The sequence below is a fragment of the Pseudophryne corroboree genome, chromosome 10, assembly GCF_028390025.1.
Source record: "Pseudophryne corroboree isolate aPseCor3 chromosome 10, aPseCor3.hap2, whole genome shotgun sequence".
NCBI lineage: Eukaryota > Metazoa > Chordata > Amphibia > Anura > Myobatrachidae > Pseudophryne > Pseudophryne corroboree.
In genome coordinates, this window is record NC_086453.1 from 87,930,852 (window position 1) to 87,943,565 (window position 12,714).

General features: G+C 46.7%; 1 protein-coding gene across 3 annotated transcripts in view; it reads left to right on the forward strand.

Annotated features, from left to right (window-relative positions):
* Positions 1-12,714, forward strand: part of LOC134966103 (E3 SUMO-protein ligase ZBED1-like) — a 139,602-nt gene that overhangs the window by 38,088 nt on the left and 88,800 nt on the right. For 2 of the 3 annotated variants that reach the window (XR_010188588.1, XM_063942583.1), the window contains exon 2: positions 10,260-10,330. The exons of the other annotated variant lie outside the window; for it this stretch is intronic. Coding sequence is in view for 1 of the 2 variants with exons in the window: in XM_063942583.1 (XP_063798653.1) it covers positions 10,282-10,330 (49 nt within the window). In the remaining variant the exon portion in view is untranslated. The remainder of the gene's footprint in view (positions 1-10,259; positions 10,331-12,714) is intronic. 3 annotated transcript variants of the gene reach the window in all.

A 12,714-nucleotide genomic window follows, 5' to 3' on the forward strand; every position in this document is an offset into this window, starting at 1 on the left:
TGAGGTCTGGAGGAGGGGCATAGAGGGAGGAGCCAGTGCACACCAGATAGTACCTAATCTTTCTTTTAGAGTGCCCAGTCTCCTGCGTAGCCCGTCTATTCCCAATGGTCCTTACGGAGTACCCAGCATCCACTACGGACTACGAGAAATAGAATTACCGGTGAGTAAATTCTTATTTTTGCAAAGTACCCCGTATTCCCTGATCGAGAATTTATTTCACAGCAAACCGATGTTGATTGAATTCTTGGAAGCCGCCACCAACTCCCCCATCCTAAAGACCCTTCTGTGCTTCAGCCTTTTGCCTCCCTTTCCTATGCCTCTCGGACTTCCCGACTACTATCCATCACCCTGCCTCGTTGCTTCCCCCCCCCCTCCCCCCCTGCTGGCTATCTAAACACTGGGATCCCAGCGCTGGTATGGTGACCAGTGGTACCTCAACCGCCGGTCACTCATACCCAACCCGTTGTAAAATCCGGACACTCACAAGTTACATAAAATGGTCAAATTTGTTATAGCTTATAACACAGCTAGCATCCTCCCCACCCAAATATTACTAAATACACACATCTATATATGGTGTTGACACGGTAAGATGGTAGTGGTACAGCGGGACACCAACGGCCTCATTCAGAGGTGTATGCAATGCTGATGTCAGACCTGTTCATGTGCCTAAGTCACATCGCGCATGTGTTCCAATTTGTAGAATCGCTGCTGTAAATTCAGCCACACGCAGAGCAAATTGTATTAAAAATGTATTGGCAATTTCAGGACGGCAACAGGGAGGTGTCTTAGTGCATGCATGGAGATGGTCCGTCCAATGGGCAAAATGACCACTCACGTAGGAGGACATACGCGGATGGAGAAACTGCACCAGCCGTAGGGCTGGTGCAAGTTTCCATGGTGCGTGTGCACATGGGAAGGGCTTTGTCGCGGCATCAGGCCATGAGCGTTTAGTGATGGAATATTTGATCACTAGGGGAGCTGTTTGTTTATTTATTTTTTTTATTTTTTATTCATGGCTACTCCTACTCCCTATTAAAACATACTGGCCTGCTTTCCCGGAATTATTACGCTACTGTGCAGATTCTAAACCTGAAACAAATACTCCCGGAATGTCTACATTCCTGAATTCTGATGAGCTCTGGCGGATTCCATAGAGAATAGAACAGCCTGCATGTTCCATCCACTTCCCCAGAGAAGTAGGCATTCTAAGTTCTCAGTGATTCAATGTGCAGAGATTTGCATCATCATGACCCCACCCCCCACTGCATGCAAACTGCAACATTGTATAGTGTGGGCCAGGCCACAATGATGTGATTCATGGCTCCATGTCCCTGCATCTCTCACCCAGGGCACCGTCTCATGTATCTTCTGGGTGGCCCAAGTTAAAATTTGGTATGTATGTGTGACTGGATGACCTCGCTCAGCCAGGCGATTGCAGGTAGATACAATAGGGGGTGGTTACTCATCCCTGAGTAACCTGCGTGGGCTTCCTTTACCACTCCCAGGGATTTCCTTCTCATTGTCGGTAACCACCTGTTACTGACTCCACCAAGCACTACACCGTCACCTGGAACTGCTTGTTCACAATGGCTCCTTCCTCCGGCACCTGGAACCACCTATTTCTGGGTATGTGTTGAATAATTCCCACTGGTCCCACACTAAGGATCAGTCTGCACTGGGTAGCTTGCAGAGAGCTTTAGCTTAGAGACGCTTTGCTCAATCCAGAACTGCCAGAGAACGGAATAGCGTTTTGCACAATTCTGGTGGTCACGGGACACAGCAGTTGAAGTTGTAAAAGGCAAGATGTTTATTGCTCATAAGTCTTTTTAAAGTCTAACTTCCATATCTAAAGATAATTAGGACAAATCACACCTAAATGTACATTCATTCAGAAGTTGCAGACCCTGTTTTATAGCAAGAGGGCACAGCACAGCAGGCTACAGCCCTCCCTGCTGACCTTTCATTTGCATTCTTCCTTTCATATATCTATGACCTAAACTAGCTTGGCTTAATCACAAATACCCCTTTCACACCGCGCAAATAACCCGGTATATTGCTGGGTCGACGTGGGTCGATATGTGGTGTAAAAGGGGTAAGTCCCGAATTCCCGGGTCGCCTGACCTGGTAATTCAACCCGGGATTAAAGCAGGGTTATTACCGAGTCAGGTGCGGTGTGAACGGATAACCTGTGTCGATGCGATCAGGGACCCATTCACAGTATGCAGGAGGTGGCGTGGAGATGATCTCCTCTCCAAGCGCTGCCTCCGCACCCACCTTTGATGACGCCAGCGCCGCTCTCGCCTTCGATGGCAACCTGACCCAGCATATTGCCGTGTCGCGTTGCCAGTCTGAAAAGGGTCTCGTGAGGGTTTTACTCGGGAAGGTTCTGTGTACAATTTACAGGTGTGACCCGTGCTTGCAATGTGAAAGCGGTGAAAGACCCACACACAGGAGACCCACTAAGGTGCATTTCAAAGAATGTACTGAAAAGAAAGGCTTGGTCAATCAACACCAAAGCCCTGCTAGAGCCAGGACAATTACCATCACTTCCTATGTCACAGGAGATGGTAACTGTTTATAAAATAAAATACAAAATAAGTAACAGAAATGCTCAGTCTACACATTCAAACATGCATTTCCCCAATTCCATGACTGCGCACAGCACATTAAATCAAACATGTTAAGATACGTCATTAAATATACATCTACAGTACAGGGCGTGCAGTACCGCCAGGTCATATGAAAATGGTGCTGCAGCACAAGGGATTAACCCCCTCAGTTCTGTGGCGGCCACCTTGACCAGGTGGGCTGGGTCTTCTGCCACACGATGGGGAATATTCAATTGTTTGAAAAGTCGGTTGGGTGTCTGTTTTCTCCTGTCTATTAGATAGGAAAAAACAGACACCCAATTGACTTTTCAAACAATTGAATACCCCCCTATGTGTTAAACATAGATGCACAGATAACTGAGGGTGCATGTAATCCAAGCAGGTACAATAGAACACCATTCATATATAGCCATAAACATGTATGGGCTGCTGAATATCTATCTGAACGTAAGCATCTGAATAAAACATGCCCAGCGCATGAAATGCTGGTAGAGGTAATTAGAACTAGGATTTCCTATTCCCAGTATAAACAATTCAGTATTTATTGTGCTTATTTTTACCTGGCAAAAAAGTGATTACGCATTAAATAATAATTATTAAATGAAAAGGTTAATATTTTTGAATAATACTGAAACCCTTTTGATGGCATTTACTTTAAACGGCAGTGTGTAGGGTGTAAGTAGTCAGGGGGAGAGCGTCTTCGGTGACAGGTGAGAGAGTGCCAGGAGACAGGACCCATGGGGAGGGGGTTTCTATATATCTGTACCCCCCCGCTCTGCTCGACAGTACGTATTTTTACTTATTGATATTCTGCCTACCCCCCCCCCTCGTGTATACCACCTGTGTAATAAAGTGGGGCACCATTGTATAAATAAACTTTGTGATAGGTGACCCATGACTTAAACTGCAGTAATTGGGGTCCTAACTCGCTGTTCCTGGGTCCCATTGGAATGTAAAATTTTGTTCCCCCACATGATACTCTGGACCGTTAAATACGCATGACATCATACCTCCTCACAAATCTCATATATACACATGCCCACAAACCATGAAATACTGTACAATCAGACCTCCCCACATGATTGGCCAGAAGTCCCTAGTTAAATGCACTACAAACTTTTGAACAAATAGGGCACCAAAGCCTGGTTACTCCTTTTCCTCCAGCGAGCTATTGGAGGGGGAGACATACAATGTAGCTATTTTCCGCAGTGTTCACGGCCAGATTCTATTGGCTACATGTCTGCTGAGTAATTGTGATCACTGAATGATAGAAGTAGAGATTGCAGAGATTTGCTTTGAGTGTACACATATGCAGGCCCCTCTCCATCACAGCCCTAGCATCCCCTTATTCTCAAAAACAATCTGTCCTCTCTCTGATAAGAATAACCGCTCCCCCTCCATCTCAGTCCACTTCTCAAAGCAAGTAGCCTGCCCTCTGCCATGGATAGTTAAGCCCCTCTTCATCTTTTCCTCCATTGACCCCTTCCAACAACTCCAATTCCCTATTGACCCCATAGGCTCGGTGAACCCCTCTGTACCAATCACACAGGCCTAGCCGCTACTTTTCCTCACCAATCCCAAGTCCCTGCAGCTTCCTCTTAGTCCCAGACAAACCACAACTCTCCCTATCTATTTGCAGCAGGTGGACTCTCGCGTATTCTGCTGTCAGTACCCGTTGATGAGTTTTCAGCACTGCCAGCCAGTGTCATGCTTGAAGCTGTAGTTCACAGCAACTGGGGGAGGAACGCAGGCTCATTATTGGGGATGGTTAATAGCTTCCCCCACTGACCGTATTCAGCAGTACCAAATGAGCCCTCCCTGCGCTCCCAGTGATCCAGCAGAAGGGATGGCGGGAGAGCATACATTCCAATCTTCCTCTGATTAAATGATCGATGTCAGCAGCTTTGGATTGGCTGAGCGTGTCCTCAGCTGCCAATGGACCGAGTGCGTCCTGTGGGACCCGATAACTAACTTTGTTTTCTTGAGTCCCCAGCTATTATAGGGGCAGATGTATTAAGCCTGAAGAAGTGATAAAGCAGTGATTACGCATTATCACCTTGCGCTTATCACTGTTGTATCCCTTCTCCAGGTTCATACATTTGCCCCATAGTCACGCAAAATACAGCTTTATGGTGGAACAGACAGTTTCACAGAGGTGCGCATTTGTTGGCATTCTATATCTTTGTAGATTTGGATTTAGAGCTGCAACAACAAAGGTTCATTAATACGGTTTTGTGGTCTGGTTGGGGTAGTACTGGGAATATTAATAGTCCAGATCCCACCTGTAGAACATTCTGGCCATGTGCAGAATGATGCTGTACTCAGCAGCTAGCCCTCAGTACTAGTTCTAGGAAAAGTACAGGCAATTATTTGTTTCCTGTAGCAAAACCATTTATTTGCTAAACTTTGACCTTCAAGCATGAGCGTTAATATGGTGTTTGGCTACGGCAGGGATTAGGCCTCTGTAAACAGATTGCTCCGGGATAAAGGAATCACATGTTGCGGTGTGCACAATCCCCCTTTCATTGCAGCATCTGGGGCTTGTTGTAGACATCAGAAGAGTTTGTTTGCAGAAGAGACCGTGGATTTGCTGCACATGAAACTCACCAGTGGTGTGAATCCTTTTAAAAAACAGCTGTTAGAGGTATTTTAATCTCTTTCACGTTAGTCACCAGTCACAGATAATCTCCATCACAATGGTGGCCATTATGGGCATGCCTCATCCATGGCACAGTGATAAAGATCGTTATGTTCCCATCCCTGCTTGCCATTGTGGAGTGGGTGGCATGGCTGCCGTATCGCCACTCACTGTCCTATAGGAGGGAGGCCTAGTAAAAGAACAAGAAAAAACAGATTGTTGCTCTCTGCTTCCAAGGATAAGGTATTGGTTGCTCGCTGATCTACAGATGGGAACAACAGTACAAACGGAGAAAGAATGGCAATCTCCATATTCTCCAGGAAACATTGCCTAAAAGAAACGCACATGGAAAACATGTCTGTTCCCCCATATGCAGTGTTGTATGGATCTCTGAGTGTACATTTGCATTTGGTTGCCATCATCCTTGTGTACTTGGTCCTGCCCAGTATTAGGTGCAGATGCACCGAACAGCTGTATTTTCCCTTACGTCAGGGTCCTTATAATCTTCGTTTGCATGTAAATGTCCTTGCTGAACTGTGTCGATGTGAAAATGCCCTCAACAGCCACGTACATCCTAGCTTTATTTGTAAGTGTACGCTCCATAATGGACGTTCATTTAACTCTGCAACTGCCGCAGTGGCTGTTAACAGACATAGGGTTCTATTCATGAAGCAGTGAAAAGTGTGGAGAAGTGAGCCAGTGGAGAAGTTGCCCATGGGAACCAATCAGCTGCTCTGTATTATTTTATAATATGCAAATTATAAAAATTTACCTCAAAGCTGATTGGTCGCCATGGGCAACTTCTCCACCGTCTCACTTCTCCACACTTTTCACTGCTTCATGAATAGACCCCTTATGGGTCTATTTACTGAGCCTTGGAGAGAGAGAGAAAGTGGATGGAGATAAAGTACCAGCCAATCAGCTCCTAACTGCCATGTTACAGGCTGTATTTGAAAAATGACAGTTAGGAGCTGATTGGTTTGTAGTTTCTCTCTCCATTACTTGGTACATAGACCCCATTGTGTTTCAACTTCAATATGGTGAGCGCCATTCTTTATTCTTGCTTGCGTGATATAGTGTCTATATAATACCATTCCATCCTGTAACATCTAACTTGTGCCCGACGTAGGTAATTACGTGGCCAGGCAGGCCAAAAACTCTGATGTGCCTAGTGGCCCACCAACAGTGCTACAAGGCACCATTCCTTACCAGTGTATACTGAAACCGTCTGCGCACAAAAATACCCGTTCACTGCTAAAAAATGAATTTTTATACTTCTCCATTTAAGTTTGATTTAATTACTGCTGCCAGATTTTAATCAGAAGCAATTCATTCTGCTGACAAAATTATTCTGTTGTAACAAATGTAAGAACAGGCAATGCCTTGCATAATATGGAGTAGTAAAGTGAAGAAGGATCGGAATATGATATGTAAATCAATTAGTGATAGCGCCTGAGGTTTTGGATTGCGGATCCAGGCGTTACACCAGCCCCATCCTTGGTGCAGGAGATCTGACTATAATCAGAGGGCTCTCTACATATGTTCAACTCTGACTAGCTCACAGCTCTGTCTATATACCCGTAAGGCGCTTGGCAGGGATGTGAATGACCAATCAATCAGCTCATCAAACACAGCCTGTAACATGGCAGAGGTTAATGGGTTGGTACTTTATCGCTCTCCACTTTATTTCTCTCCAAGCCTTGATAAATATCCCCTTAAGTTACATATGCAGGCCTTGTTACGCAAGGACGGTTTGCTAAAAATTGCGAGATGTGTCCAATCCAGAGTTGCGTGCTAGGTGTAATGTAAAAACAGCCAGGTGGAGCACCCATTAAATTGGTCCTGGGGAGAACACTGCATTATGGACCCCATTCAGTATGGATTGCAAACTCTGCTAAAAAGCAGAATTTGCAATCCATTCCTTTGCATGCTGGGGGACACCCATCGCAGGAAAAGGCCGCCCAGCATGCTACCCGCCAACTGCTCTACGCTGTACGCTGCAGTTAGTGCGCTGTCGCAGAAACTAGGAAAGCCTCCTGCCAGTGCATTCTTGCTGCGAAGGCAGGAGTCCCGCCGCCATTTTATCGATCAGAGCCCCAAAAAATGCAGCAGCCACGCCCCCACCCCACCCGCGCGCAGCGGTCCGCAAATGCCACCAACCACCCCACGAACGCCTCTGTCTGTCAGTCCAGCAGAGGCGTTTGCAGTTAATGTGACCCGACCACATTAACTGCATGCGCAGGACGGGACCTGCACGTACGCGCTGTAGCCCCATCTCAAAAATTGTGGTTGCATCGTATTTGCGATGCAACCTGATTAAGGGGGGGTCATTCAGACCCGATCACTGCTGTGCGTTTTCGCACAGCAGCGATCGGGTGTGAAGTGCGCATGGCTGCCAGCCGACGGCTGTTGTAGCCTAGCGATCGCCTGTGCCTGATTGACAGGCAGAGGTGGTCGCTGAGCGGGAGGGGGCGGCACGGCCACCGTCTTGTGGGCGCGGTCCAGCCAACGCAGGCATGGCCAGACCTTGCCGGCCCGCAGCAGCTGCGTGACGTCGCACGCAGCTGCTGCGACCAGGGCAGTGTCAAGTAGCTCTCGGCCAGCGCAAGAGCTACTCCTGAAGTACAACAGCATCGCTGCTGTGTGATGCTTTTGTACTTCTGCGGGGGAGGTCGGGCCTGACATGCGGGGCGGACTAGCCCTGTTCTGGCCGTCCCCCCGCATGTCTGTGTGCCTGATCGTAGCCCTGCAAAATTTTGCAGGGCTACAATCAGGTCTGAATTAGGCCCTAAGGCCCTAAGTCTTGCTACTTGTTTCCCCACAGATGTATGTATCTGTAAAACAAAACACAATTATATAGATAATGTTAAAAACATTGAAGTGCAAATATATATATTAATCATGTAACAAATCTATCAAGTTAATGTAGGAATTAGACTGAAACTAATGTCTTGTATATGAATTAATAACCTCTTTTGAAATATATAGGTCAGGCACACACCATACATGCATCAATGAATAAATTAATTAATAAAATTACTTTCATATGTATGACACTACGGAATTATTTTCAGTACTAAACAGTGTAGGAGGATAGCAGGGGTTGGGTATGAAACGTAGACATTCATCATGTAGACCGTGTTGAAATGATGACCTGTTGGAATGTCAACACTTCATCCTGGTGACCCAGCGGTGACTTACCTTCTCCTGGAGGCTCCAGTGGTTTCTTTCGGGTTCCAGGGGTCATGTGACCGTCACTTCTGGATCAGATCTCAGATACTCCGACATTCTGTATTCCCTAATCCCTATTCCTAAGCGTTCCTACATCGCTGGTTATCCACTGAACGAGCTGCATTCAGTTTGCTTCTGGAAGGTCTTCCCCTGCTGCCTCCTGAGTTTGAGTGAACTCTGGAGGTACAGGGAGAACTGAGCATTCCTGCAAGCTAACTGCTACATTGGAGCCCTGAAGGCTACAACATTGGTAGCTGCTGCCCCAGTGTTTGGTTGCCTGCCCTCTGGGGCATATTTTTGTCCGGAATAGAGCAATCTCCCTAAAATCTGTAACAGCTAGTGGAGTAGGGACATAATGTATTTAAATATTTTAGTAAAAAATATGCCAAGGGCAGTGGTTCTCAAACTGTTGCCCAGGCACCTGGGGTATCTCAGGGCACTTGCAGGGGTCTGACTGGAGCACGAAGGCCCCACTGGGGTATTGCAGTGATAGGGTCACATATTCAGGGGTGTGGCCAGTCTCCAGATGGGGTGTTACCAACCTCCATAGAGGCTTACTGCTAGTGCATGCATAGCAAAGTACCAGAGCAGCAATGCACTATAAAAACACACAGTCAACGTATAAAGTTACCATAATATCCTCATGCTGGTCTGTGAGGATAATGTAACGTGTAATTGAAGTGCACAGGTTGGTACCTAATCCCTAGAGGAGTGAGTGGGCGCTCAGGCAGTGGGTCCCACCAGGGAGTTCTCTGACCCTGGTGCCTTGGGTTGGTGGTCCGGTACCAATTAAAATTAATTATGGTCAATGTAATAGGCAAAACCAGTGCTGGAAGCTGTCAGTCATAAAATATGTGAGCAAACAGAAGCATATTTTGTCCCTCACCACACAATTGAACCTAAGGATGACAGAGAAACACAATTTTAATATTTCTTTCTAAATTTCTCAATATAAAAGTGTACACGTTTATGCTAACTGTGCTTGGATATGGTTAAACATACAAAACACACCCAAAAAAAACAAATCTTGTTTTGACCTTTTTTTTTTTTTTTTTATGTTGGTCATTGTCACGTCAACCTCTTGTACCTGTTAACCTTACCCACTGTCTACCTTTTTACCTGTGGACCTTTTGACCCTGTTGATGTAATGCATGTCGACCATATGGGGTCGATCTAATTGTCTGTCTATACAGTGTAGAGATTGGGCTTTGGAAACACAGTGCCTCATGCATATTGCTCATGCCTCATTGGTCACAGACTACATCAGCGCTGTCATTAGTTCCTAGTGAGTTCGTTGACTACGTTCTCATGAACGTTTCCTCCCCTGCAGCCTTTAGGTGGCCGCCACTGATCTCCCCTGTGTTTCTACAGACTGACGCATCAGACACTTCTTTTTGTTTGATAGGGGGCCTTTACAGGTCACCCTTGTGGTTTGAGCATTGCTTCCCGCTGATTATAAAGCCATGAACAAGTCTCGTATACTGAGAAGATCATCGTTAATGGTGACCATTGTATCATAATGAATATCTGACAAACATTGCTGTCCTGTTGCCACCACTGCACGTGTCATTAATCGCTCCATTAGCACAACATAGTAGATTTTCTGCTCACTCACATTCCACAATAAAGAGATTGCAGTGTGGCTGTCATGTATTGTTGGAAATGAGAACAATTTCGGTATAATTACTCAGCTCTTGATTATGTCCTCGGTCTGATTAGCTTTTGTTTCACACAATGAATGATTTGCAGACTATAGATGAGCTGTGTTTCCTCCGCAGGTGCCTGGACGTTAGTCACACCATGCAGGCCGCAGAAGAGGCCTGTGCTCAGCTGGAAGACGAGTTGCTCTGTGAGTTGAACATTTCTGTCATTTTCTAGTGTGGATTGCTATTAAAGATAGGGAGCAAGCGCTGGCGTAGCAAAGGGTGACCTGGGGACACGTTAAAGCAGACAACAGGCATTGTTCTAGGTACAACACCATTAGCTCTGTGCTGTAGGCACTGTATTGGATTAGGAAGCGGTATCATCTGTACAGATCACCCAATGGTTGCTGGTGATTATACAGATAAAATTGCCACAGTGATGACCGTTGAATTCAACATTCCCCTTTTTAAGTGATCTGTACGTGTATTTTGGCCTGTGGGTCTCGGTGATATCTCTGGGTACTTGTGGTGTTATAGGTTAGTGCAGGGGGTGGGGGGTATGCTGTGGTCAAGGGCTTGCCAGAGAGACCTAACCATGCACCTAATATGCCACGCTACGCATAGTGGGCCTGCTTCAGATGTGGTTGGAGGTGCGTCCTGATGCAGAGTACCGATGTTTGGTACTCTCAGCATGTGCTGGGCCCGTTCTGTGTGTGCGTGAATGGGTCCTGGGACACGGGAAGTAGGGACGGCATCAGACTGTCAGTGATTGACGGTTTGATGCCGTTTGAGGGGTAGTGGCGGTCTCTGTTTGTGAAAACGAAGCCGTGTCACCGGTGTTTAGGGGGAGGGAGGAGGCCAGGGATCAGTGCGTGGCATGGAGATTTCCTGGCCTCTGCGACGGGTGGCTTGCATGGTCTCCATGGGTGCATAAGCTGCCCGATGGTGCCAGGGAAGATCAGATACTGCATGTTTGGATACAGCTCGGATCAGTAATGCAGCCTCCTATTAGCGCTATCACTGCTGCTTCTATGTAAGCAGCAGCCATAGCAACTGCAAACACATCTGAATCAGGCCCAGTTTCTGCAAAGAAAACCCAGTGGATCATGGTCACTCTCAGCCGCCCGGGCTAAGGGGTGGAGCAGTGCGTTACCAGTCCCATAGCCAAATTTAGGTACGGGTCTGACAGTGCCACTGTACCCTCCTGGTCCCCTAGCTCTGATCTGAAATGCTTGGTTTGCAGCAACCCCTTACATTACGGGTGCTTCCCATTATTAGGGGTTCCAAACTCTCAGAATTCATTTTAGATGGCCCCTATTTCCCCGGCAATTAGTACGGTCACGTTAGTGGCAACAGTATAATTTTATTCGGGTTACTGGTATACCCCTTTCACATTGCACAAATAATCCTGTATCCATCCGCTATATTGCCGGGTCGACACGGGTCACTGTGCGATGTGTAAGGGGCCATGGAGAACTCCCGGGTTGCCTGACCCGGTAATTCAACCTGGGTTACAAGAAGGGTTATTCCCGGGTTGAATACCGTGTCAGTGGCAGTGTGAACGGGTTGCTGAGTCGATACAACCTGGGACCCGTTCACTATATAGGGAGAGGCGCGGAGAAAAGCTCATCTCCCAGCGCTGCCCCCGCTGCCGGCTTCGTCCCCCGCTGCTATGGCAACCCGACCCGGCATATTACCGGGTGGTAAGACTGCCGAAGCCTACTGTTAGGGTCCAATGCCGGCCCCCACCCAGGAAGGACCCGTTTCCAATTCCCGGGTGGGATCCGGCATTGAATGTGTGAAAGGGGTATTAGAATGGTGTGAAACATTGCTGCCATTAACTAATAGCTCTCTACAATTCTTTTCTGTCCATGTTAAGTTTGTCTCTCAGGAGCAGATGTATTAACTTGGAGAAGGCATAAGGAAGTGATAAACCAGTGATATGTGCAAGGTGATACGCGCACCAGCCAATCAGATCCTAACTGTTAATTTACATATTGGAGCTGATTGGTTGGTGACTTTATCACCTTGCACATATCACTGGTTTATCATTTCCTTATGCCTTCTCAAAGTTAATACATCTGCCCCTCAGTGTGATATATAATATATACTAGGTGATTCATTGCGCCCTGCGGGCGCTCTTCACACCGTCACAAGGGGCTACGCCCCCTTAACCCCTGCACATGCTTTGGGCGGCCAATATTTGTATTATATGCAGTATTACCTACAAGCATAATGTTGTTAGTGGTTAAATATTTTACGGCCAAAGGGCGTGCGATGGTCAAGGGGGCGTAGGCCCTTGCGATGGCGTGAAGAGCGGACGCAGGTCATGATGAATGACCTAGTGTGTTAATAATATGTTATGTGTACATAATGTAGGTATCAAGACAATGTTTTGTAAATACCACATACAGTGTGTGTGTTGGGAGATTATTTCTCATATATATATCACTATACAGCCCCTTCCCCTATATAACATCACATACACAGTGTGCGTGCTCAGGACTTATACCTCATAACAATATATGGTATTAGCCTCTCACCAGCTTCATTGTCCCTGCACACTACAGACTCTCACTCTGCACCAGAA